This window comes from Cokeromyces recurvatus, assembly GCF_025118155.1.
Source record: "Cokeromyces recurvatus strain NRRL 2243 chromosome Unknown BX663scaffold_10, whole genome shotgun sequence".
Classification (NCBI taxonomy): domain Eukaryota; kingdom Fungi; phylum Mucoromycota; class Mucoromycetes; order Mucorales; family Mucoraceae; genus Cokeromyces; species Cokeromyces recurvatus.
Genome location: NW_026251396.1, coordinates 596,651 through 623,945, shown reverse-complemented (window position 1 = coordinate 623,945; position 27,295 = coordinate 596,651). Strand labels below are relative to the sequence as shown.

The 27,295-nt window shown below is 30.8% G+C and overlaps 9 protein-coding genes and 1 non-coding gene across 10 annotated transcripts; 6 read left to right on the top strand and 4 right to left on the bottom strand.

Annotated features, from left to right (window-relative positions):
- Nucleotides 1-2,101: 2,101 nt before the first annotated feature.
- Nucleotides 2,102-3,507, top strand: BX663DRAFT_551348 (thioredoxin-like protein; the record flags this gene model as incomplete). The annotated part of the gene is made up of 6 exons (XM_051531275.1): nt 2,102-2,272; nt 2,362-2,436; nt 2,502-2,723; nt 2,837-2,936; nt 2,993-3,387; nt 3,469-3,507. 6 exons carry the CDS (start codon nt 2,102-2,104, stop codon nt 3,505-3,507), a joined length of 1,002 nt encoding a protein of 333 aa, XP_051383643.1.
- Nucleotides 3,508-3,746: 239 nt separating this feature from the next.
- BX663DRAFT_485772 (uncharacterized protein) lies at nt 3,747-6,854 on the bottom strand (the record flags this gene model as incomplete). The annotated part of the gene is made up of 6 exons (XM_051524634.1): nt 3,747-5,609; nt 5,701-5,824; nt 5,895-5,967; nt 6,032-6,274; nt 6,375-6,533; nt 6,593-6,854. 6 exons carry the CDS (start codon nt 6,852-6,854, stop codon nt 3,747-3,749), a joined length of 2,724 nt encoding a protein of 907 aa, XP_051383642.1.
- Nucleotides 6,855-8,524: 1,670 nt separating this feature from the next.
- Nucleotides 8,525-9,776, bottom strand: BX663DRAFT_433443 (DHS-like NAD/FAD-binding domain-containing protein; the record flags this gene model as incomplete). Its single annotated transcript, XM_051522992.1, has 2 exons — nt 8,525-9,544; nt 9,639-9,776. 2 exons carry the CDS (start codon nt 9,774-9,776, stop codon nt 8,525-8,527), a joined length of 1,158 nt encoding a protein of 385 aa, XP_051383641.1.
- A 1,870-nt stretch (nt 9,777-11,646) lies between these two features.
- BX663DRAFT_551345 (EPSP synthase-domain-containing protein) lies at nt 11,647-16,618 on the top strand (the record flags this gene model as incomplete). Its single annotated transcript, XM_051531274.1, has 3 exons — nt 11,647-12,261; nt 12,330-12,432; nt 12,504-16,618. The coding sequence occupies 3 exons, from the start codon at nt 11,647-11,649 to the stop codon at nt 16,616-16,618; spliced, it is 4,833 nt and encodes a 1,610-aa protein (XP_051383640.1).
- Nucleotides 16,619-17,290: 672 nt separating this feature from the next.
- On the top strand, nt 17,291-19,508 carry BX663DRAFT_507220 (uncharacterized protein). Its single transcript, XM_051527302.1, has 3 exons — nt 17,291-17,894; nt 17,996-18,387; nt 18,452-19,508. The coding sequence occupies exons 1-3, from the start codon at nt 17,365-17,367 to the stop codon at nt 19,345-19,347; spliced, it is 1,818 nt and encodes a 605-aa protein (XP_051383639.1). The 5' UTR covers nt 17,291-17,364; the 3' UTR covers nt 19,348-19,508.
- A 58-nt stretch (nt 19,509-19,566) lies between these two features.
- On the top strand, nt 19,567-20,158 carry BX663DRAFT_507218 (uncharacterized protein). Its single transcript, XM_051527301.1, has 2 exons — nt 19,567-19,774; nt 19,838-20,158. The coding sequence occupies exons 1-2, from the start codon at nt 19,753-19,755 to the stop codon at nt 20,098-20,100; spliced, it is 285 nt and encodes a 94-aa protein (XP_051383638.1). The 5' UTR covers nt 19,567-19,752; the 3' UTR covers nt 20,101-20,158.
- Nucleotides 20,159-20,198: 40 nt separating this feature from the next.
- Nucleotides 20,199-21,821, bottom strand: BX663DRAFT_507217 (seryl-tRNA synthetase). Its single transcript, XM_051527300.1, has 4 exons — nt 21,641-21,821; nt 21,344-21,576; nt 20,970-21,281; nt 20,199-20,916 (listed from the first exon to the last, which is right to left on the bottom strand). Exons 1-4 carry the CDS (start codon nt 21,771-21,773, stop codon nt 20,257-20,259), a joined length of 1,338 nt encoding a protein of 445 aa, XP_051383637.1. The 5' UTR covers nt 21,774-21,821; the 3' UTR covers nt 20,199-20,256.
- A 1,243-nt stretch (nt 21,822-23,064) lies between these two features.
- BX663DRAFT_507213 (uncharacterized protein) lies at nt 23,065-24,017 on the top strand. The gene is made up of 3 exons (XM_051527299.1): nt 23,065-23,260; nt 23,318-23,641; nt 23,770-24,017. The coding sequence occupies exons 1-2, from the start codon at nt 23,104-23,106 to the stop codon at nt 23,545-23,547; spliced, it is 387 nt and encodes a 128-aa protein (XP_051383636.1). The 5' UTR covers nt 23,065-23,103; the 3' UTR covers nt 23,548-23,641; nt 23,770-24,017.
- Nucleotides 24,018-24,929: 912 nt separating this feature from the next.
- Nucleotides 24,930-25,011, top strand: BX663DRAFT_t74. The gene has a single exon. It is a non-coding gene; the product is annotated as a tRNA-Ser (tRNA).
- A 627-nt stretch (nt 25,012-25,638) lies between these two features.
- BX663DRAFT_433378 (AMMECR1 domain-containing protein) lies at nt 25,639-27,262 on the bottom strand (the record flags this gene model as incomplete). Its single annotated transcript, XM_051522989.1, has 5 exons — nt 25,639-26,002; nt 26,069-26,188; nt 26,245-26,274; nt 26,436-27,023; nt 27,078-27,262. 5 exons carry the CDS (start codon nt 27,260-27,262, stop codon nt 25,639-25,641), a joined length of 1,287 nt encoding a protein of 428 aa, XP_051383635.1.
- Nucleotides 27,263-27,295: the final 33 nt, after the last annotated feature.

Below are 27,295 nucleotides of genomic sequence, written 5' to 3'. Positions count from 1 at the left end.
CATGATATACAAATATAATAAAATATAGAAAATATAATACTTTTCTTTATAAGTCATATTAGTTATAACGGCTTCATATCTATTTTTTTTTTATTTTTTACTAACTATACGCTTTTTATATTATAAATAAAAACTATCATGTCTTTGTATTCGTGATAATTCGTCCACTTTATTGTCTAAGGGCTTTAAAAAAATATTTACTAGTTGTATTATATTCACGAATAATAATATTAAAGAAGAAACTTTTAATTATAATTATTCTACTTTTTTTTTTCTTTTTTTTTTTTTTTTTTTTTTTTTTTTTTTTTTTTTTTTTTACCAAGAGCTTATCTAAAGTCATACTACTTTCGAGAACGAACGGCTTGTAATATAGAATTGATTCTTGTATAAATGGCAGTATTACGCTTATAAATAAAAGGCATTTAACCTAGTTTCTATAAATATATTTTTCATGTAACAGATTACATTTACTAAATCTTTAAAGAATAGCGTCATCGGTTTGTTTCAACTATATAGGTTTTCTTCTGTAAAATGACAGCCTACATTTGCTGCTTCAAAAGAATCTATTTTTTTATAAAGTATATCGATCTTTTTCTAACAATGTTCATGATAATTTATCTTGGAATATATATCACATTGATTATTGTACTTTTTTTTTTCTTCTTTTATTATTGAAATCTTATGACATAGAAAGAAGAAAAAAAAACAATTATTACATAACATCGTAAATACATATTCATAGATAAAGCAATAATTATGATTTAGTATACATTAGTTGCAAGGAAATAATACATAAAAAGAAGTTTTTGTACAGAATAAACAGTCTATGTCACTTAGATATATATCTACATGCATAATAATATACATATTTATACACGTAATATTTATATTTATATCGGTTTTTTTTTCCATTTATAATAAAATCTGCTATATAAATATATAAATAATAAAAAAAATGGGCCCCATAACGTCGCAGTGTTCCATATACTTATCCCGGAGGTACTCGTAATGTTTATCAATGATGGTTTACATCGTTTTTAGAATACATTGGAGAGGTGAGCATAATCCAGAAAGAAAGCATACAAAATACTAACTAAACTATGAAGCCATCCCAAAAAATCACTCATCAGCCCTTTTACAAGCCAACAAATGAAAAAAAAGGATTATATAAAGAGAAAAAAAAGCAAGTTTGGGCATGAAAATGACCTCCTTTTATAGTTTTTTTTTTTGATCCGTTATCATATGCTTTAAACTGTCATAAAAAGGCGTCACAATCTCTGTGATGAATCTAATTGGATAATCTTAATAGCACACTAATCGTTATCATAATAAACATAGTAAACAAACGTGATACCAACAATTACTCCTTCTCCTTAAAAAAATATCTCTTTTAATTATTATTATTATTGTTTTCCCTTTCTTAGATTCCTTTTGGTTACTTTTTTTTTGTTTATAGTCTAAATACAAGAATGATCTTCCCTAGTTAAAAGCTATTTTTTTTTATAAGGATTACTGAAGTTTTTATATAATTAATATAAAAAAAAACTTTTATAAGAGAGTAGAAAAAGTATTAAAAAACACACACTTTATGTCTGTCAAATATGCTCTTGTATACAAATCCAAAACTTCCATTTAATTAGTAATTTTTCTTGATTATTAATGATATGAAAGCTAAAAGTTAATAAATTATTTAGAAAATCTTGATTTAGTGTCACTGATCATTTACTTCAATTTATTATGCTTACTAATACAATAATCACTATTGTATCCTTTTAGACCCTTTTGGCTTTATTTCATTTTTATTTCCTTAAAAAATAAAAACTACATACTGTACAATCTAAAAATTTATATGCTTGAATAGGGTTGTTTTTTACTTATCAGTTTTATTAAAATGGTTTGTTTAAATTATTCGATATAAAAACAATAAAACTTTTTGATCTGATTTCTTAATCCAATAAAATCCTATCTTTATTTTGTGCTTTAAAATTTAGATCCAATAAAATAATAATGTTAATAAAATATTTTTTTTTTATCTATTTATTTATTTATTTATTTATTTATTTTTTTTTTTCTTTCATTTATTGACTCATCCTACATTAACATGAGTAATTTAATAGACATTACCTCAGACGAACAATTCAACGATCTTGCAACAAAAAAGAATGCCGTATATGTCTTAAATTTCTGGGCTTCTTGGGCTGAACCATGCCAACAAATGAATGAGGTATTTGCTGAACTTGCTAACAAGTTTCCTGCTCTTCAGTTCATAAAGGTAATTAATTTTTTTTTAAAAAAAAATAGGAGATAGGCTGTAAATATATATATATATATACTTTTTATTCATATCTTAAAAAAAAATAGATAGAAGCAGAAGAGTACCCTGATATATCTGAAAACTTTGAAATTTCTGCTGTACCTACATTTATTATCTTAAAGGTAAAGAGTAAATTACTTTTCTCATTAAAACAAGTAAGCTAATAAGTATTTCTTTTTCTAACTAGGGAGGTAAAATAGTAGAGCAAATTGAAGGTGCCAAAGCTGCTGAATTAACAAATGCTGTCGCCAAGCATTCAAAAGGAGTGTTGAACAAGCTTAGTACAGCCACAACATCCGCAGCAGGAACAGAAAATGGTAATAAGCCTGTTAAGGATCTTAATGCTCGTTTAAAGGCACTTATCCATAGTGCACCTGTCATGATTTTCATTAAGGGCACACCTCAACAGGTAAAAAAAAAAAAAAAAAAAAAAAAAAAAAAAAAAAAAAAAAAAAAAATGAACATAATAGATTACTAATACAATTTTTTTTTCTTTTTTTTTTTTTTTTTAAAAAAAAATAGCCTCGTTGTGGTTTCTCTCGTCAGCTTGTTGATTTATTAGCAGAACAAAAAGTTAAATATAGTTCATTTAATATCCTTGCTGATGAAGATGTTCGCCAAGGTAAATGTTAAAGTATATATTTCCTTGCTTTATTTTCCAACTAAATGCATATATAGGCTTAAAGGCATATTCTGATTGGCCAACTTATCCACAAATATATATTAATGGTGAATTAATGGGTGGATTGGATATTATTAAGGAAATGATTGCTTCAGGTGAATTCCAAGAGATTTTACCTAAAGAAAAGGATTTAAATACTCGACTTCAAGAATTGATTGAAAAGCAACCAGTGATGGTGTTTATAAAGGGAACACCTGAAGAACCTAAATGCGGATTTTCAAGACAAATGGTCGGATTGTTGAATGATAGACATGTTAAATATGGATATTTTGATATTTTATCAGACGATGATGTTCGACAAGGTCTAAAGACTTATGTTAACTGGCCAACATTCCCAATGCTATTTTATAAAGGAGAATTATTAGGTGGTTTAGATATTGTAAAGGAAATGGTAAAAAAAAATTCAGAAATGGGTGAATCTAAATGAGTGAGTGAGTGTATCATAACCTTATTTTATATATTTTATTTATAGATCGAGACTGGTGAATTTGATCAAGTATTGACTGCTTAAGAAAGAAATACAGACAGACGTATGTATTTATGATTTTAAACTATACATACACATAGCTCATTTAGATATCATATATTATAAGAATAAAAGTTTCATTTTATCAAATATGTATACAAGTTGCAATAATACGTATGTATGTATTAAAAAGGGAAAAAACTTGGATATAGCCTTTATGATGATAATATTAAACTTGTATAATCTATCTATCTATCTATATATATATAAATATAATATTTTGTTTATAAATTCCAAACTTGAACAACAGAGCTTAACCAAGTCGTTGAAGTCCAATTTGGTAGGGAATCTTGAACAACAGACATAATACCAACCCCACCTATCAACCGTTCCTCACCATGGCTAGCAAAGCCTTCCTTTTCCAATGCGGTAAATTCAAATGGTATCTTCCATTCACCTTTTTCTGCCTTATCACGTTCCTCTTCAGGAACCTGAATAGCTAAATCTAAAGTCCAACCATCATTGCCATAACCACTTACATGACGTACGACATAATGAGATGATTTCTCCAAAGGTTCTTCACCATCAATACTCCAACCTACAACCTGTCCATCAAAGGCCAAGACTGTCCATGTATAACTAGGTGAAAGACAAAGAATAGAAAAGGATCGAACACCTGTGTTCGAATCATAGGTGTCATTAAAGACTTTCACCTCTGGGAAGGGTCCAGGTAAGGCATCAAGCAAATTAGACGTTTTTAAAGTACTATGCTTATGAAGATATGGCACTACATCAAATCGATAACCACCCAAAAAGGCACTAAAAGGATAAATGGAGTCCCAATCGTTCATGTTGCTTAAAGCATTACGTGGTTCTGCTTGAACACCTAAATTTTGCTCCAATCTGTTGATCACTGTCTGAATATAAGGTCCATGATCAGCTTGTGCAACACCAACCGTGATCTCTCCAGATGTCAAATTCTTGAGTTCTTGAATAAATAGACGTTTTGGATGTAAAGTATCATAAGGGAACGCCCAGCCTCCAGCATGTCCACCGCTAATATAAACGGCAGTTAAGACAGCTATTTCTGCACATAATAATAGAATGACTATCCTTTTCAATACGCGTTTGCCAAAACGATGAATGTGTGCTAAGGATGGTAATGATACCATGAAGGTGATCATACCATACACAAATGCAATGATTGCATCAACTGGTGTATCAACTCCCATACGACCCGTCAAGGGAACAAAAATATCAACTAGAGCAAAGGCATAATCGGTATATAACATTGAAAGAGTCGCAGCACTAAGGATATAAGCCCCATAACCTACCTGAGGTAAATAAACTTTACTAGGAGCAGGACGAAGAAAGAGTTCATTCAAAATACAGGCCAATAAGAGAATAAAATTATATAACCAGAATACATAAGAGCTTGCGACTCCTGTTTGAGTTGTTACAGCAGTTCCAAGTGTAAAAAGAAGCATAAGGGAAGTAAAGGTACCATACTCTATATCGAAATGCTCAGGACCTGGTAAAATTGAAAAGAGATATTGGGTACCATATGAGCCAGCAAGTGCTATGGGACCAAACATAAGAGCACCATACCATTCATGCTTGAACCATGCCATATGACGATTAAAGATGTCTGAAGTTAAGATGAATGCAACTGAGATGGGTAAAATCATAGCAGTAAGCATGCTGAATAAAACAGAAAGTGTAGATTTAGTATAAGAGATTAAAATATGGCTAATGGAACGATAAGGTGAAGAACGATGAGTCTTTCTAACGATCAAGATAAAATAAATGACAGATAACATAAAGGTTCCCATCTGAATAATATAAGCTGTAGCCCATGAATAGACAACAAAGAATAAACCTTGAAAATCGAAAAAGACGACTGAATTTGAAGGTTCAATAGAAGTTAAAGTGCCATTTTGAGCTAAATAATTCACGATAGCTAATGTATTTTCACCTAAATGTTGAATTGAACCTGGCTGTAAATGTTCTGTAGTATCTAAATCAGTATGATAAATGTATGAATTCTTATAAATAGCCATGTCTATGCCTGTTAAATTTCCATATTGAACAAATTGTCTAAAATCCGTATCTGATAAAATAAGACCCGTACGAAATACATCGTTTGCCTAAAATTATTTATAATTAGCCTTTTTCACACACACACACTATCACTCTCTCCTTTCTCAATTTAACCAAAGTATATCTCTAGATATTTACCATAACTGTGCCGTGAGGATAAGGCACTTGTTTATAAGCTTCCACCATTTCAAGTGAATTCGCCTGAAACAAAATCTCCCGGCCCGTTGTTCCGCAAGCATCAATGTTAACAACGCATTTAATTCTATAATAATAGTTATAAATAGGAATGAATAAATGTATATAAGTATGTATATGATAAATATTCATTTTACGTGTCTTTAATTTCATGCATAGTAATAAAGGCATGAGAAGCATCCTGTAATGATTCTTCGGCGCCATTAAATACTACAAAATAAATTAAGTAAGAAGGTTTTACTGGGGGTGAAATAAGAGGACAACAACAACTTACAAAATACAATAGAATTTTTATAATTCGACCAATCACGTTGACTTAAGACACGAATAATATCCAACATGACAGCTGTACCAGAACCATCATCTGTAGCTCCTGGTGAACCCAATGTAGTATCAAAATGAGAATTTAATAAAACTGCATTTTCTTCACAGCTACGATTCTCGGGATTTTGAGGATTAACAGGGCAAGATAAACGGACAATAATGTTTGTAACGTTTGTATAAGCCTTTAATACCACTATACAAATTACATTTAATTACATCGTTCCTTAATTTCTCTCTCTCTCTCTTTCTCTCCTCCCCTTCCGTTGTTTATTTATATATAAAAAAAAACTTACTCTTATCCATAATATCAAATCTATGTGAGCTTGTACCTTGCTGTATCCAAATATCAAATTTGGGTGAGCCGACAATACCCTCTGACTCCTTTTTATATTGCTTAACCAAGTCGTGAATATAATCATAAGATTGTTTTTCTTCAATTGTGCCCACAACACCTAGCAATTAAGAAAGTTATAAAAAGAGAATACATATAATAGATATATTTGACACTTACGATAACCGATAGTATCACTTAAATGAGATATAATATTCATAGCATTACTTTCAGAAAAGTCGGATAAACCAGTCTTAGTATTATAACCGAGATGATTAGTAGGCAATGGTATTTTGTAATGAAAATAACATGCGAGTGACATGCCACAGAAAATGCTGAGAATCACAATTAACCATGATCGAAGTATGTTTTTTAATGTCCTTTTTTCTTCCGGTCCACTACTATTATTAAAGGAAGGCCTTGACTTTGATAGACCTACCATAATAAATATAAAGTATAGTCCGTATACAACCGATTGTATATATGTAAAATAAAAAAGAAATATAAAGACGATGTAAAGACTATAAAATTTTAAAAAAAAAAAAATTCCCCCTCTTTTTTTTTTTAATATTCTGGCACCGCTTCATTATTATCATTTTTATTTATTTTATTTATTTTTGACCAAATGTGATGATGTAGTACAAAATTTATAGCACATAGCCAAGTGAGAAACTTTAAGTTAAGGTTAGGTGCAATTTGTCATGGAATAAATAATCAAGTTCAGACAGTATGCAGCAAATTACTAACTATGGTATATTCCAGGGAAAAGTAGGTAATTTAGAAGAGGTAGCGGTAGAGTGACGGTTCCTTTTTTTTTTTTCATTTAGGAGTTGGCTGAGTAGAAATAAAAGTAAATTCTCAATGGTAATAGACATTTGTAGTTATCAGTATATATGTAGGCATATAATTGTATGTATTTGAGACCAGTTAATGTTTGGGTAATGGATACAGGACTTTGGTTGGCCACCAAAGCGGTCAGCCTAGACAATAACCGACTAAACAGCTATGTCCGGTATGGGTCATCAGTAACCTTATGATAGGATTAACCCCTCCCCAATCTTAGTATGATAGAAGGAAAGGAGAGTACAGGTGTTAGCGGTACTGGTTTGTTGACTAGGTTAATTTTGTTGCAAACAGTTTTTCTTTTTCTAATAGTTCGAAAGGATCAAGTATCAGGAATATTATCAGCAAGATTGATAGATTAGCAATTGAAAGAAAAAGCAAGTCAATGGTCATTATTATAGAGTTTGCAGGAGGCTCTAACACACACACACAGAAACAAAATTGGAGAGTGATTGTATTAAAATTTACAAAAATGCAATTAAAAGTTTAAAAAAAGATGCCAAAAAAAAAAGCGTTTGTTTACAGTTCTTTACTACAGTAAGTAAAGATACTATGCTAATAAAATGCAAATGTATGAACTAAAATCGCAATAAATAGATAATACTATTTTCTTTGAAAGCTTGACAATCCACAATCAATACTATGTAAGAAAAAGGCATTTAGGATTATCTATGCCTCAAAACCCCAGAGGTCTCAAATTGTTTGTTGCCCTCCTGCCAACTATGCTTTCTTGGCACCAAGCTATTATTGATTCAGTCGAGTGTATTTTTTTACTTTTTTTTTTAATTTTTTCATTAATGATAATATAGCTGATATTCTACTATAAAAATTGCTATTCACTTTTAATAAAAGCTGTAATGTGTGTGCGTGTGTATTTTTTTTCTTAATTTCTTATCGTATTTCATTTAAATAAATGAGCAAAACTATTCTTCAATTTTAAAATGCAGCTTATCATTGGTGAAATAATTTATCGATGAGAGGCAACTGTGTTATATCACATACAAATGTAAAATGACAGATTAGTTACATACGCTCTATTTAATCATTAAATATGATTAGTATGTATGAAGATAACAAATATGTAATAATAAATTATATTTTATTATCAAAGATACACGACCTGTTATTTACGTGTATTATTATAATTACAAAAGTATACATATAAGGTTAAAATTAAGATTCAATATTTATATATTTGTATATATTTTTCCCATTCTTTCTTCTTCTTCTTCTTCTTGAAATATATATATTTTTTTTTCTATCTTAATATTAGGCAACTTTAGTTGTTGCAGGGTTTTTACGACGTTTTGTAGTAACATTAAAGTCTTGAAGAGTTGTTTGTGTCTTTGATAGTGTTCTTTTAAGTGCAGAACGTGATTGTTGTTTAGATGATTTAATAACAATGGTTGGGCTGTTCTTTCTTTTTAATCTTGAAGGTTTACTATTTTCTTTTTCTTCATCTTCTTCTTCTTCTTCTTCTCTTTCTTTGGCTAATCGTTTTAATTTATTGGCTGTCTGTGTCATCAATTTTTCGTCAGCCATCTTCTTTTTTACTATTTCTACCCATTCATCAGAGTCACCAAGGACTTCATAATCAAAGACTTTATCCCATTCTTTGGTAGGACTTGTACGATTTACAAATACAACGCATCCACCAGGTTTAGAATGAATAATGCGTGCTGCCTGTTTAATAAACTTTTTTAAAGCAGGAATCTTGAGTGAGGTACCCATGACGATCATCAAGTCAGGCTTCTTTTTAAGATCATTCATTTGTACTTGACCAATCTGGTCACCATCAGGGTGTTCCTCGTTATACAAGACAATAGCAGGACGAAGTGTGCCCATAGCAAGTTGACGTTTACCTTGACGAGCACGCTCAGCATCAAATGTTTCACATTGAGGGCAGGTAGGAGCCTCTCCTTGACGAAATTTTTTTTCATGTTCATCAGAAAAATCAAAAGTAGCACTGCATAACGTACAACGTACTTGCTTCATCGTACCATGTAATTGAATAGCTGGAATATCCAAGTTCTCCTCCAAAAAGTCTATGTTTTGGGTATAATATCGTAGTAACTGTCCCTTTTTCGTTAAATATTGAATAAATTCATGAGTTAAGGTTGGGTTAGCATTTGTGATGAGGGATCGTAATTCAGCCATAAAGGTATAAAAGCATTTTATTGTCTTTTCGTTACGGAATAATGTCGCGTCGAACAATTCTTGCCCTTTCAAAACTGTATCAGGATGTCGTTGCTTTACAAGGTTATATAAACCATCTGAAGAACGAAAGTCCTATTTTTTTTTAAGTTATAAACGAACATGTTAGCTTTTTTTTTGTTTTTTTTTTTTTTGAATGCAAGATTGAAAAATGAAAAAAGACATTTACAGGTATACCACTACTACAAGAGATGCCTGCACCAGTCACGACAATCGCTCGTTTACTCTTTGCAATGTAAGATGATAAATCTGTAATAAAAGGATCAATAACCTCTGGTGGTTCAGAGATGGCGATCTTTACTTTCATATTAAAAAAAAAAATAAAATAAAAATAATTATTATTGAAAGGAGGGAAAAAAAATAGTTCAAACTTTTTACATGTAAATTATTCAAATCAAAGAAGGAAAAAAAAATTTAAGGAAAAAAAATTTCTTTTGAATGAAGATAAATTTTGATTTTCCGCCTATTAATGTTAATGTAGTATATAAACACATGTAATAGCTTGCAAAGAAGAAACTATAAAAATGAAAAAAAAAATATATTTATATCTTTAAATAAAAATTATCATAAACAAAGGTAAATACATTATTTACTCGTACCTATTTTATCGATGAATTCTGTAGTATTTCAGTTATAAACAATTACAAAAGAAGATTTCAATAATCATGATTATGTATTTATTACGTGAGCCAGAATACTTAAAAAATACTAATGCAAGAAAAAAAAAGCCCCTAGCCCAGAATACGATAATATTGCATACACACAATATCATACTATATATACTCAGGAGATAAAAGAATATAGCTGTATAAATAAGATACTATATATGATGTGTACAAATTATATAAAACGTGTGATAAATAATCTTATCAAATAGGACACTCTACACAGACATAGTACAAGCACAGTTGATTATAAATATAGTATGTTGTATTTCTTTAAAGTAGTTTGCAACTTGCGCTTGTTACTATTACTTTTATATGAAGATATATATGTTTTAATAGAATTATTAACCAAGTGACGCGAATACAAAATCATGAATAATAAACTAAACTTTTCACAGATACTAGCTAAAACAGAAAGATATATTGCTTGAGTGAAAACAGCTTCTTCAAGGGCGATAATAACGGAAGATTCATAATAGATTATTTCGTAATATGAAATACTTTGTTAAAGATTGAATAAAGAAGGAAAATACATATATTTCAAACTGTATTAGATGCAAACTCAACTTCGCATGTAGCCTTATGTATGTGCACTTTAGGCTATTAGTCTTGTGAAACTATGATTATAGATGAACACTCTCTAAAAAGATGTAATGATTTATAGTCAATTATAGGTTCAATAGGATTTGAAACAATATATAGGAACAGTGTTTATCTAGGCTAGGTTAGTAGATCTAATCATGTATTCATTTGAATATATTATCTTTTTTTTTTTTTTTTTTTTCATTCATTCATTCATTCATAGCTGCTTTAACAATATTTAAATGAACTATTATAAAATAATCAGAATCTTAACAATATAAAAGTATTACTCTGTACTAGGAAGAGTTAATAAGTACCCTTTAGAAGACAATAAAATAGCTATTTCGCGTCATTTAATTTAATTACTGAATGAAAAGAAAGTTATTATTGTTTATATATTCGTAATAAGTGTAAACATGAGTATAGCAAGAGGTGAGTATATTCGACAATAATATAGTATTGTATATCTTACATATAAAGCATACATTTTTTTTTTAATAGAGAAGATGCTTGGAACAAACTACAATCTGCCATATAATAAAATTGTACTTTTTTATAAACATATAGCAGTTACCTTTAATATGACTGTCTTTTTTTTTAATGAACAATAGATGTAGGTATGCTATGAAGGGATATATCATATAATATGAGATTAAATTCAATTAAATAATATAGTACTTATAGGGGTCTAACTGATAATACTGTTTTGTCGTGTAATATCAAAATAGTAAGGAAGGATTCTTTAATAATAAAAAATTTAATATCAAGCTTACAATTTCGATTGTCCTCCAATCCTAATTAGGTATTATTTCATTGACTCATACTTTGCAAGCTTTAATTTTTTTAAAGTCCGACTTGTGTTTCCTGTCAATAAGTAATATCTGAAACTGTTTTATTTTCTTTTTTTTTTTCTTCAATTAAGTGAATAAAATGGCAACTTCAACATTCAGCCCTGATGTTGCAAAAGTTTCTATACTTGGTTCAGAATCAATTATAGCCGGTTTTCATTTAACTGAGTATATTGCTCGCGATGTTATAAACAACATAATTGCTTCCAATTATGTTCTTATTACCGACAGTAATTTAGCTCCTATTTACCTAGAAAAGTATGTCAAGACATTCAAGACAGTAATTCAAGAAATATACACCAATAAAGATGAAAAAGAGCCACGTTTATTTACTCGTGTCCTTGCTCCAGGAGAAATGACAAAATCTCGTAAAGTAAAGGCAGATATCGAGGACTGGCTTCTTTCAAATGCTGTTACTAGAGATACCTGTTTTCTAGCTATGGGTGGTGGAGTCATTGGTGATCTTGTCGGTTTTGTAGCTGCCACCTTTATGCGTGGTGCTGCTGTTGTTCAAATCCCTACTACTTTATTAGCAATGGTGGACTCTTCCATTGGAGGTAAAACTGCTATTGATGTGCCTGCTGGTAAAAACTTAATTGGTGCCTTTTGGCAACCTAAACGCATTTTTATTGATATTAATTTTCTGTGTACTTTACCGGAACGCGAATTTTCTAATGGCATGGCTGAACTTATTAAGGTATGTTAAAATAAAAAAAGAAAAAAAAAAAGAAAATATATTTAATGTTTTGACAAAAATAACTATAGACCGCTGCTATTTCTAATGAGGATGATTTTTGTAAACTCGAAAATGGGGTTGAGGCTATTCGTGATGCTGTTCTAGGAGATAATTCAAATATCCTCAATCAAGGTATTATTAAAAAAAAAAAAAAAAAAAAAGAAATATATATGTAAACATTTATATATATTTGAAAAAAATAGGTATAACCTTAGATACTCGTACAGAAGCTCAAAAGTTACTAATGGATGTTATTTTGGCTTCGGTACGATTCAAGGCACATGTTGTATCTAATGATGAAAGAGAAGGTGGACTTCGTGGTTTACTTAACTTTGGACATTCTATCGGTCATGGTATTGAAGCCCTTGTATCACCTTTAATGTTGCATGGCGAATGTGTTTCAATTGGTTGCATTAAAGAAGCTGAATTAGCTCGTAATTTGGGTTATCTCAACCAAGTTGCTGTTGGCCGTTTAACTCGTTGTTTTGCTTCCTATAATTTACCCATCAGTTTGAACGATAAAAAGGTGAAAGATAGAATTGGAAACTTTCATTGCCATGTTGATGATATTATGGAAGTCATGAAGGTTGATAAAAAGAACCAAGGTGATAAAAAGCGAATTGTTATGCTTTCTGCAATCGGTAAAACCTTGGAACCTCGAGCATCTATAGTTGCAGATGCTGATATATATAAGGTTCTATCTCCTGAACAACAAGTTTTGCCTGTAACTGAATCTGTTACTGGTCCCAAGAAAGAAGTTTCTTTGACTACTCCAGGTTCCAAGTCGATATCGAATCGTGCGTTATTAATCGCAGCTTTAGGTAAAGGCACTGTTCGTATTAAGAATTTGTTACACTCCGATGATACACAATTTATGTTGGCTGCTTTAAAAGCATTAAACGCCGCTGATTTTGAATGGGAAAATAATGGTGAAACCCTTGTTGTTCATGGTGGTGGTGGTAGACTTTCTGTACCTGATAAAGAAATTTATGTTGGCAATGCAGGCACTGCCTCCAGATTCTTGACATCAGTCTTAGCTCTTATTCCTACTGCTGAAGGTGCTAAAAGCCCTTACGCTATTTTAACTGGCAATGCTCGTATGAAGCAAAGACCTATTGCGCCTCTTCTAGATGCTTTAAAGGCTGATGGTGCTCAGATTAAATCACTCGAAAAGGATGGCTTTTTACCAATCGCAGTTACACCTAATGGTGGCCTTAAAGGGGGTCGTATTGAATTATCAGCCTCTATCTCTTCTCAATATGTTTCTTCTATTTTGTTATGCGCACCCTATGCTAAAGAACCTGTTGAGCTTGTGTTAACAGGTGGACAAGTTATTTCACAACCTTATATTGATATGACCATTGCCATGATGGAATCTTTTGGTGCTGTCGTCGAACGTCTTCCCGAGAACACCTACAGAATTAAGCAAACCGTATACAAGAACCCTGATACTTATCTCGTTGAATCTGATGCTAGCTCTGCTACCTATCCACTAGCCATTGCTGCTATTACTGGCACAACATGTACTGTTACCAGTATTGGCTCTAAATCACTTCAGGGTGACGCTACGTTTGCAGTTAATGTTCTTAGACCTATGGGATGTACTGTTGTTCAAACTGAAACCTCTACTACTGTTATCGGTCCTCCTATTGGTCAGCTTCGCCCTATTCCAGAAATTGATATGGAAACTATGACAGATGCCTTTTTAACTGCTACCGTTTTGGCTGCTGTTACATCCCCTGCTGACGAAAAAAGCGAAAATATAACTCGAATTCATGGTATTGCTAATCAACGTGTTAAGGAATGTAATCGTATAGCTGCTATGGTTCATGAGCTTACAAAGTTTGGTGTTCAAGCTTCTGAATTACCTGACGGTATTCAAATTCATGGAAAGGCTATCAAGGACCTAAAAGCACCAAAGGAAGGTGTTCATACTTACGACGATCATCGTATTGCGATGAGTTTTTCTGTTCTTTCAACTGTCGTTCCACAGGGTACTATTATTACAGATAAGAAATGTGTAGAGAAGACTTGGCCTACATGGTGGGATGATCTTGAAGGAAAACTTGGTGTTCGTTTGAATGGTATTGACCTTGGCAAGAAATTAAATGACTCTGAAAAATCTTTAGGTCATGCTATTATTACACGAATCAAGAGAAATGTTGATCATGAAAAATCAGTAGTTATTATTGGCATGCGTGGTGCTGGAAAGACTACACTTGGACAGTATGCTGCAGAAGTTTTAGGTTTCAAATTTATTGATGTTGATCAGTACTTTGAAGTAGTCTTAAACACAACTGTTTATGATTTTATTAGCACCTGGGGCTGGAGTCAGTTCCGAGTCAAAGAGACAGAAGTTTTGAAAGAATTGTTGGCTAAGGACTCTGAATATTGTCAGGGATACGTGATTGCATGTGGTGGTGGTATTGTTGAAACTGAAGAATCTCGTTATCTTCTTAAGAAATACGTTAAAGAAGGTGGTAAAGTTTTGCATTTAGTTCGTGATTTGGATCAAGTTGTTTCCTATTTAAATCGAGATAAAACACGTCCTATGTATGGGGAGGACATGATGAATGTTTGGCGTCGTCGTCGTGTGTGGTATAAAGAAGTCTGTAATTATGAGTTTGTTGCATATGCTAATAGTTTAGTTGCTGATGGATATGTTTCACCCACCGAGTGGTTGGCTATCAAAAAGGACCTTAAAAGATTCTTAAACTTTATTAATGGTCGAGATACAAACCATGTTGACAGTAGAGCTGGTTTTGTTGGGACACCTACTACGTTTGTTTCTTTGACAACTAAGAATCTTAATATGCCTGTTGAAAGAATGAGAGAAATATGTGAAGGTGCTGATGCTGTTGAATTACGTGTTGATTTACTTCAAAAGCCTGAAGAAAAGGAAAATCTAACTTATATTGAGTATGTTGGCGAACAACTTGCTATTTTACGTCGTGCTGTCTCGATTCCTGTTATATTTACAGTTCGATCTAAAGGACAAGCTGGTGCTTATCCTGATGATGACGAAGAAGGCATGTTTGAGTTACTTAATTGGGGACAACGTTGGGGTTGTGAATATATTGATGTAGAGATGTGTTGGACTCCTACTGCAATTGAAAAGCTGATTGCTAATAAGGGTGAAAGTCTTATTATTTCATCATGGCATGATGTCCAAAACACTACCCCTTGGGACAGTAAAGCTATTCAGCTCAAGTATGAAACTGGTGAGAAATATGGCGATATTATCAAGTTGGTTGGTGTTGCAAAAACATTCCAAGATAACATGATTCTGGAGACCTTCCGTGCTTCAAAGATAGGAGGTAAAGATTTAATTGCCATTAATATGGGCGCAGCTGGTCAGTTATCTCGTGTTACAAATGAATGTTTAACACCTATTACACATCCTGCTTTACCTCAAAAGGCTGCTCCTGGTCAACTGTCTTTAGCTGAGATTAATAAAGCACGCCATCTTATTGGCCTTTTGCCTGCTCAATCTTTCTGGTTAATTGGTACACCCATTCAACATTCTATGTCACCTACACTTCATAATACTGGTTTCAACGTCTTGGGTCTTCCTCATCACTATAAACTCCTTGAATGTCATATGGTTGAATATGCTGAAGACGCTATTCTGAACGATCCTAATTTTGGAGGTGCTTCTATAACCATTCCCCATAAAGTAGCTATTATGAAATATTTAGATGAAGTCACTGAGGATGCTAAAATTATTGGTGCTGTTAATACTATTTTTGTTCGTAATACGACTATGAATGGCGAAAAGAAGCGTTTATTAGTTGGTGAGAATACAGATTACATAGGTATGAAGCGTCGTATCCAATCACTCATGCTGGATATCAATAATCCTCCTCCTCAGGGTCTTGTTATTGGCGCCGGCGGCACTGCGCGTGCAGCTTTATATACCTTACAAAAAATTGGGATCAAAAAGATTTATTTGTGGAATAGAACTATTTCAAAGGCGTATGATCTTCAAAACGCTTTTAAGGGCATTATTGACATTGAGGTTGTTGAGACGTTAGAGGCAAAGATAGAGCCCGGTGTCATCATTTCAACTGTTCCTGCTGATTCAGGTATTGAGTTACCCAATCATCTTTATGGAGGAATTAAGGGCATTATTTGTGATATGGCTTATAAACCTCGTCGTACTAAATTGCTTCGTCAAGCTGAACGTAAAGGATGGTCCTGTGTAGAAGGTATTGAAGTCTTGATATCTCAAGGTATTGCTCAATTTGAAATTTGGACTGGCAAACACGCCCCTATTGATAAGATTGAAGAAGAGGTCCTAAAAAAATATGAATTATAAAAAAAAAATAATATAAGATTACAGTAACACATGATTTAAAAAAAATACTAATTAAGAATAAATAATTCATTTATTAAATTTTATAAAGGGAATGTAAATAATAGTAAGAACATGAATTATAATAGTGCAAACTGTTATTTTATCAAAGTAGTAAAGAAAGTAAAAATATATACATTTATATTTTATAATTATTAGTAGTAATAGGTTACATAGCTTATCTTTGTTAATTACTGCATCTAAATGTTTTAATTTTTTTTTTCTTGATTAACTAAAAGTGGTTTTTATTATTTTATGATTTGATTACAAATTTATAAAATTTAAAACAAGGGGTTTTTCTTTATTTAAATTATTTATCTCTTCTCGAAGCATTTGTCAGGTAACACCAAAATTGAAGGTATAAAAAAAATAAGTGGTCTAAAGTAATCAAATCTATTATTATTTAACCATAACAACTCACAGTTTAGTTTTTTTTTTTCTTATTGTTTCTACTCTCTTAAAGAGACGTATTTTCGAATATGAATGAATATTACATCATGATATTAAGGCTTATTTTTTTAAATTAAATCAAGTATTTTGGGAATTATTAACAGTCCGATGCACAAAAAATAATAATTCTGAGTAAAAATAAAATGAAAAAGCAATAAAAGCGGGCATCATTTCGGTCTTTTTATAGAAATTTTATTGTTGGGAATATTAATAGTCTTCTTTTCTTCTTTTCCTTCAAACGTTATCCTTTTCCTTCACAGATGAAAGTCCTTAGTCAATTATTAGGAAGATATTCTAACTGTAATAAGCCATTGATATTATTTCGTTTACCAGATACAGATACACTCTTTTATAGACTATCAGATATTGAACCTCTTTTCAATCTTCCGTCTTTATCTTTTAAAAATGCTTCCTATAAAGGCTGCTACAGAGATCATGAAGATACTTATTTAAATACAACTGTATTATCTGAAATAGCTAAACAACATAATCGACATCTTTTAATTGAACTTTGTAAATTGAAGCCAGATGATTATAATGTTGGACTTGCAGATGCCATTCTTCAGACATTTCCTCAATTTAAAAGGGCTCCAAAAGAAGAGCATATTTGGGAATCAGTTCAATTACCACTCGAAAATCTAGAAGACATTATTGAAAATGAAAGTACAATAAAGACTATAAAAACCGAGCCAACATCACCTCCATTGATAAATCAAATTATACCAGAAACAAGAAATGCTATGGCATTAGATAAAGTTTTATTGAACTCTAATAAATCGAGAAGACAAAGGTAAATTATGCGTTGCGTTTATTTTTATTTATTTTTTTTTTAAAAAAAAGAAAAAAAAAAGAGAGAGAGTGAAAGAGGAAGAGACTAATTTATTATTAAAGTATAAATGAGTCTGATCGTCCAAATAATAAGCGCCAAAGAATTGGAGCTGCAACTTCATCCCCTTCTAATGAGATATCTTCAACTACATCAGGAACATCAAATCGAGAAAAAAGGCAGCAATCTTTATCATCAATAAATATAGGAACAAATTTGATTAAGCAGCCCCGAAAAGTACAGTCACATCCTACCACCGAAATAGATAAAGTACAGCAGCAGACATCCCTTCCTAATGATAAAAAGAAATCATCAAGCAAGCATAAAAATACACTTAATTTAACAATTTTTGCACCATCCTATCATGAACAGTTAACAGGTATACGATCTGCACCGCTTAACTCAAATTTTGGTAAATCTAATCCTCCACAGCCTCAATATAACAGGTCCAATTATGGTAAATATATATATATTTATATATATTGTAAAAATATAAGAAAAGACTAATATATTCATTAAAGTAAACGGATCTATACCCTATAATGCCTCAATTCCACCTGCATCAGCTACCGTTAATCGACCCTTTTATGCACATCCGCCTTCACTTAAAAAACATGAATTTGCTATACCTCCAATTGTACCATCCCAGCAACAACCTCCTCATTCTGCTCATTCTACTACAAATCGAGAAAATATGGCTTTTCAACAATATGGACATTATTATAAACAACATCCTCCAACCTCTGTCTATAATAATCATTCACAAAGACAGAGAACCCATGAACAAATTGCTGCAACAGCTGCTAATGTGCCACTACCGCCCAAGACACCCACAACTAATTCTTTTGCAGCACTTCAACGTCAGCAATACCTACAGCCATTTGAACACCTCTTCGACACTATTGAGACGACACGTACATTAAAATCAACTTTGGATGATCAAATTCGACGATCATCTACTTTAATGCAGACTTTACAGGCCTCAGTAACTACTATTGAAGGACTAGTAAGGAATCAAGTAAAAGAAGCACAGTGGGAAATTGTTTCACAATTAGAACGAAAAATAGAAGGCTTATTGAATCGTATTGAAGTTATTGAGAATCGTTTTGCAAAGAAACAACAGTCAGAAAATAAGGTTGAAACTAAGTTAAGTGATCGTAGTAATCAACACTCTATTCCTTCACCATTACCAAGTGCAACAAAGGAAGAAAGGACGGTAGCAGAAGAATTAATTGCTTTTTCAGAAAGAAGAAGAGATAATACAATACAACAACAACAACAACAACAATCAGATGACTTACAAACACCTCCTACTATTGTTAGATCCCAGAATGATATTGGTCCAAAAGAATACCAAAGCATGTTGAATACTTTACGTGATCGTCTTGATCGTCTAGAAAGACAAATTGAAGCATAATCAAACCATTCTCTCTTTCTCTTTACTTGATTAGATTGCATATAATGAGCTCACTTTAGAATCTTTCTAATAAAAATTTTGTATCTCTGCATAAAGAATATTCTGAAGTAATAAACTTTAACTCATAAATGGTCCTGTTTTAATCAACGAAAAAGGCAAGGCGAATATAATTTATCGATTTTTTCTTTTTTTTTTTTTTTACCGTATATGACTCTAATTTGTTCACCGAGTTTCACTCTGCCTTCATAACATCATATATTCGCAAGAAGAAAAAGAAAAATTCTAGTTGAATTTATTGGCATAAATAACAAACCCTCCCCCCTGTCTTTAATCAATAGCATATATAAAAGATATTTGACCAAGAGAGAGTAAAAAAAAAAAATACAGGTTTATCAAATAGTTAATATGCCTATGCAAAAAGATCTTCGTAAGTCTTCATCATTAAAAGTAAATCTATCTATATGCGTATAAACTTGTCTTTACTATGTAGAAAAAATCCATAAAGATATTCAAGAAATTATGCATGAGTGCAAGTCCTTACGTCGAGGCAAATACTCTTCTGAAGACATTCAGCACTTGCAAGAAAAGCTTCATAACATTGATACTCAATATAAGGAAGGTATTATCGATGATCGTAACAAAGAGGATATCAATGATGACCCTTATGAACACGAAGGTCAAGCTCAAGTAGCTAATGATTTAGCAAAGGCTCACCAAAAGTTATCTGAAATGTTGAGCCAAGTTAGTCAATAAATACTATATATACTTGTATATATGTATATTTGTACATATTTTTTTTTTAAAAAAAAAAAATAATGTTTGTCATTTTTCACAGTTTGAAAATAAATAAATGATGTTTATAAAAGAGATGCCATTAGTTTTATTACAATTGTATTAAATATTTAATATTTATTTCTTTTGAGTGGGTCTAGGCTTGGTGTAAGGAATGAAGGTCTTACCATCCATGTAGGGAACCAAAGGAGGAGGAACTTCCAAACCATCTTCACGTTGCCAGGTTTCCAATAAAGCACACATAGCTCTTTCAGTAGCGCAAAGTGTAGAGTTAAGACAGTGAACATATTTCTTCTCACGATCAGACATCTTCTTGACACCACAACGAATTTCTAAGTTACGAGATTGATAATCGGTACAGTTTGAACAAGAGACAAGCTCCTTGTATTCACCTTGGTAAGGGAACCAGGCTTCTAAATCGTACTTCTTAGCAGCAGCATTATTTAAAGCACCAGAAACGATAGCAACAACACGATAAGAAAGACCTAAGCTCTTAAAGAATTCTTCGGAGTGTTCAATCATTTCATTAAACATTTCCCAGGATTTCTCGGGGTCAGTCAAAACAAACTGTTCAATCTTTTCAAATTGATGAACACGGAAAATACCCCAAGTGTCTTTACCATGGGCACCAGCCTCCTTACGGAAACAAGTAGAATAACCAGCATATTTAAGGGGCAATTGTTCAGAAGGCTTCTCGAACCATTCACCTGCATGGAAAGCAGAAATGGGTTGTTCAGAAGTAGCGATAAGATACTTATCTTCACCATCACCAGAAACCTAGTATATATACAACCATTAATATTTATTAAATTTCATGTTTCATTTTTTACCTTATAAAGTTCTTCATCAAATTGTGATAATTGAGCAGTCTTGGCCATCATATCTTTATTCATGAAGAAAGGAGTTTGTAACTTCTTATAACCATATCTGGCGAGGAAGTTGAGACCATAACTAATCAAAGCCAAGTTAAGGTCAACACCTACATTTGTCAAGAAGTAACCACGATGACCAGCAATCTTGGCACCACGATCTTGATCATAACCGTCTAAACGGCTAAGAACTTCATGATGTGACATGATGTCGGTTCTCTTAACAGGCTCAACACCATTGTGATTGTAAGTACGGATTACTTCATTATTATCCTAAATATACACATTTAATTGATTAAAACATATTATGAAAAAAAAAGAATACAAAAACTTACTTCATCCATAGAAGTAGGAACAGAAGAATGAACAATGTTACCAAGAAGATTTAACTTATTCTTCCAAGAAATTTCTTGTTCTTTGGCTTGAGCAACAAGAGCTTCTTTTTCCTTTTGGAGGGCATTCTTTTTAGCAATTAATTCACTAGGATCTTCCTTAGCCTTATACTTTTTGGCAATTTCCTTTTGAATAGCATTAGCCTCCTTATTCTTTTGGTCACTATTGAATTGAACTATATAATATATAATCAATAAAAAATAGGTGATCAATTACTTTCTAAAAAAAAGGTACATTACTGGTGGTCCATTCTTTGTATTCAGCAATGATTTCATCTACAATTTCGGTAGAAGCGCCACGTCTCTTTTGAGATTCTTTAACTAATTCGGGATTACCACCACGTTCAACCAAAAGCAAGTTGATGTCAAGCATGTTTGATGATCGTCTTTTTTATTAAACACGTCAAAAAAATGAAGGAGAGAAGGAGAGAGGTAGGGAAAGAAAGGAAAAAAAAATTTGTTAGAGGGAAGTATCGGAGTTTAATTTGAAAACTGCGGCTTTTATTTCATCAGATTCAAAACATGAATAATAATGATAATTCAGCGTAAAGATGGAATATAATATTATACAAAATGCAAATAAATAAATAATATATAAAGGGTTAGCAATAATAAAAGAAATAAAACTTATTTTTCAAAAAAAAAAAAAAAAAAAAAAAAAAAAAAAAAAAAACTAAGTTTACCTGAGGCGTATCTTGAAGAGTCTACTGATAGCTAAACAGAAATAATGAATGTATTCTTTGTTTTTATGATGTATATTCTTAATACTATCTTCTTTTACATGTATTATATTTCGGTATTCTTAAAGTATACCTGGAAATGAAGAAATTAGAAAATAACAATCATTTTAACAGGCAGCAAAATTGACAGTATTAAGTTTTATATGAAAGAATAAATATATAAAATTACAATATAAACAATACTAACAAAGCTAAATGATTCATCTTCCATCAACAGATACACCATGAATCAAAGATTATTATGAGAAAGAAATAATAGAGCCTAATATACTCATAGAGGTGAGGTAAGGTATTACTGGGAAAGTTTGAAATAAAATCGATCTTCATAATTAATGGCAAAGCTTAGTAGGGATAGTAGAATATGATTGAATACCTAAAAGACACATTCTTAAATTGAAATAGATTTTATTAATCAGCTTATATATTAAGAACTTTTTATATATTTATATGTTATGCCCAAGAACATGTTTCTTAATATTCTATAATTGAAAGGTATTCTGCACAGCTATAAATATGTGAATAGCTATTTTTTATATTAAGGGCTCCAAGCGATAAACGTAGTTAAATAATATTAATATTACCGCTTCATTTTTCTAATATTGAATTTATACTACCTTAAAGTGTAATAATAATGAGTAACTCATTAATTACTTATTTTTAGTTTAAGAGTATATACAGTTAGCTCAGTTTTATTCTAGATGCATATAGATGATGACGATGATTTAGTACTAAGAAATGTAATTATTATGAGTACAGTATAATCAAATATTGCTGTTAAATTATGCTGTCAAAGTTATATTCAAGTACGTTATTTGTATAATTGTTGATTTTCGAGAATTGTTAAATCATCCTTTCTTGTTCGTAAAGTTATATTTCACCTTTGTGCGGAATTATTCTTTATTTGTGTTAATTTTTGTTTATTTTATTTTATTTTATTTTTTCTTTAAAAGTATAACATTAAAAATGTCGTTTTTTTTTAAAAAGACTAAATCTGAAAAGACAGATGCGTCATTAGATTATCAAACGATCATTAATGACTTGAATACCGTCGTTGAATCAAATACAAATTTAGACATTGATTATTTTATACAAAAGGAAAACATTCATCTTCAACATCAAGGTAACTAATCATTTATTAGTAGCTTATGCTAACATAAACTTATTAAATATTATAAAGAATACTATCAGGAAATTAAAAATGAAAGAGAAATATCAAAATATCTTAAAAATGATTGTGAATATACTTCAGAAGATGCACGTCAATATGTGAATAATTTGATTAAATTATCAAATTCTATGCCTGATATGAAAGCTATGATAATTGAAAATAATGATAAAGTGAGCAAGTCAATATTAGAAAACAAACAGTCTATTGATAATATTGAATCAACTCTTCAAGTATTATAATAAACCTTCTATAAATGCTGATGAAAAATTAAGTTACAATATAAATCAAAAGAATAAAACATGAAGAGCTACCATATGCTATGTACATATAAAGGTAAACGCATAGTAATGAAATGTTTGGAATTACTTATAAAATTGGCTGTTATTCAGAAAAAGGCTAAAATAATTCTTTATAATATAAATATATTAATCTTATAATAACTTTGTATACTATATAATAAGGGCGTGGTTATGTTTATCTTAATAGCTCTTATCTACCTTTGCTGTACTACTAATCTTTTTCATTGAATAATTTAACAAATACTATGATGAAAAAATCAGCTGTAGACAAAGTTTGTGACTAATCAAATACTTTAGCTCTGCTAACTTCATGCTATTTTACTTGCTCTAAAAAAAGCATATACATTCTTTTCTTTATTAAGATTATGTTATTTAAATATATATTAATATTAGCAAATGATGAATCAAGAGGCATATTTACAGATGGTTATCCTCACTCATTAGTTTTTAGATTTCATATACATATATGTATACATATATTTTTGTTCTGTTAGTTATTTGAGAGTTATTTTGTACAGAAAATAATTCATTGTATACTTTTCTGTGATGATATATTAATACTATTTATTGATAAAGTATATTTAGTGACAATCACTTAAAGTTATTTTTAATATATTTTAATGAAAATAAGATGGCTTGTATTTATTACATTAACCACTAACATTAATTTAAACAAGTTCGGATGAAATCAACGTTCTGCTGATAAATATAAATTGTAGATGAAAGATATACAAATATAGGTATTATCAATATAAATTAGATTACAGAAAGAAATAAGATAGAAAAGCAAGCTCAAGTAATTGGTCAACAGTAAAGAAGTATAAGAATAGTATAATAATTATATGTGTACAAAATCTATTGTTATTATCTAATCAATCTATGTTATAAATAAGTACCATAACGATACAAACATTGACTATATTAAATAAATATTCTGTGTTAAAACTAAGATTTAATTCATATTTTTAACTACTTTCACAATAACTCAACAAAATAAACCTAAAATAATAATATTTGAAATAATTTATAAATGCTCATTAATAATAAAATAAAGGGAAAACCAGGAATAGTTATAAAATACCCAATATCTAATTCATGGCTATTTAAAGTTTTGTAATTGATATATCCTTTATTGTTATCTCTAATACTAAAGATTCATGGGGATCTATGATATATTTCATAATCATTCCTCTGAAATCAACGTCCAAAGCAGTTAAAATACGGGAATACGTCACAAATTCCAAGCAATATTATTGGTTGTCGGTGTTTCAAATTATTCAAAAGATGTTATGGAAATGTCTGTTTTTATCGGCGAATATTAGGTCGCTTTGTCCGAGTGGTTAAGGAGTTAGACTCGAAATCTAATGGTCTCTGACCGCGCAGGTTCAAATCCTGCAGGCGACGGCTTTTTTAATATTTTTCTGTAAATGTTATTTAAGAAAGTAGCTTGTTGCATCTGTCGTGCTCTTTACGACAAGAAAACTGTTGTTTTAATTTATTTTACATTATAACTATACTTATTATATTGTACCGCAACTATCTTATCATCATACCATGATACCAGTATACTATATAATAAGTTAGTATTCCTATTCCGAAATCAGATATAGAATTATTGCTGTTATTATTATACTGTTGTTCTTCTATAGGTCAAAAGGAATTATTAAAAAAAATGATTGTAGATCGAAATATTATGACGCCAATCTTTAGCCACTTATTTTTTCTTATAACATCAGTATTAGCAACAGGAAAAAAAAAATATGTGTACTAGTTTATTTGAGAAAAAAGAGAATGAAAAAAGTATTAAATTTGAGTATGAAGTTAACAGTGTTCTAATACTATTAGTGCATGATAACTGTTAGTAGGAATATATTTGTTTCATATATAATACCAGTTAGAAATATTAGATGATCAAAAATCTTATAATCAATTTCTTTTTCTAAGATAATACATAATATAAACCACTAACATATAACAATTTATTTATCATCCAAGATGACCTACACACACATATATATAGATGTATATAATTTACTCATGTTGAATTACTTCTCCATCAAAACCAATTTCACATTTTACAGATTGATATCTGGTAAGGATAATAAAATTTTTACAATAATCTTCTGTTATACGACTGTAATATCCTCCTTTCCTTAATAGCGATTTAATTGCTTCTTGTTTTGTCCAACCTTGTTCTGACATCACTTCAGGTAAATAAGTCGCCGTTTCTTTTTGTCCATCGGGCTGAGTAAATTCTATCCAAATGCCATGCTTGCCAATTTCCCAATCTAAATAATTATCTGCTATTTCAAAATTAGTTAGCAGTGAGACTGCGCATGTTAACGAGGGGATCTCTGAAAGTGTAATTGGTTTAAAACGCTGATCTCTTAACGCGCTTCATTATTTCATTTAAAAAAGAAAGTAAGTATAAAATATTCATGTTGAATTACAAATTATTTACCTTATCAAGGCATATTTTTTTAAACCTTCATGTAATGACATTGGATTAAAATTACCAATACAGCCTCTTAATTGATACTGACCATCATTAGTTCTTTTATGCCAAGTTACAAATAAAGGACTAATTAAAAGGATCATAAATTTTATATTTAAGAAAAGATAATCAAACACAATTACTAATTATCATTAGGAAAATTTGGTTTTGGACTTGACTTCTTTTCGAGATAAGAAATCAATACATTAAAACAATATTCACAATGGTTTCGTAAATCAATAGATTTCATGTTATAATTACGAATTAATAGAAAAAAAAAAAAAAAAGAACAAAACTGACATTTAAATTACAAATATGCAGCAATAATGAAAACTATTCCCAGTCACTGTCACTATCTTCTTCATCAGATTTCTTCTTTTCAGCTTTAATCCAATCATCTTCAGCTTGGGAAGTTGCCTTTAAAGGTGAAGAAGTGCTAGTAGAAGATATATGGCTAAAATCATCTGTGTCTTCTGCAAGATTGTTTGCTAAATAATCCCTTGTTTTGTTCTCATCTACTTTGGTATCGCTTGATTTATTATCATCGTTTATAGATGCAGGGTCTTCATCATCAGAATCCCATTTAAAATCAGCTTCTTCATCTGTCTCTTGTTGTTTAACAATTAATTGTCTCTTTTGTTCATCTTGTTCAATTTTCCAAGCATGATAGAAATATCTTTGCCAAAATAACGCATAGCTAACTTGAATAGGGACTAATTTATCCATCATTTCTCTTAAGTCTGGATAGTCATTGAGTAATTGTGCAATTTCTTCTGTATATTCTTCAATACTAAAGCTTGAGTTAAAGGTATCAAACACTTTCTTTTCTTGTTCATAGTTTGTCTTTGAAAACTCAGGATCTTTCAAATATGTGTTTTCATTCATTTGCATCTTTGCAATTAAGCCATCTTTGCGTGTAGCACTATTAAAAAAATTAAGTTAGTAGCTATATATAATCATCGACAACATAACTTACTATATGCGTGGTGTTGTCTTAATACTATCAGTACTAGTAGACGTCTTCTGTTCTTGTTCTTCAGGTGCTAGAACAGTTACCGTATTCTTCAAAGTAGAAATAACATCAGCACCAAATTTTTGAAGGTAATGTTCTGCTGACCGTGTACCATTCGTTAATTCTTCTTTTAATTGTGTTAAATCCATATTTTCTGGTAATTTAACTGAAGTTATTTGACT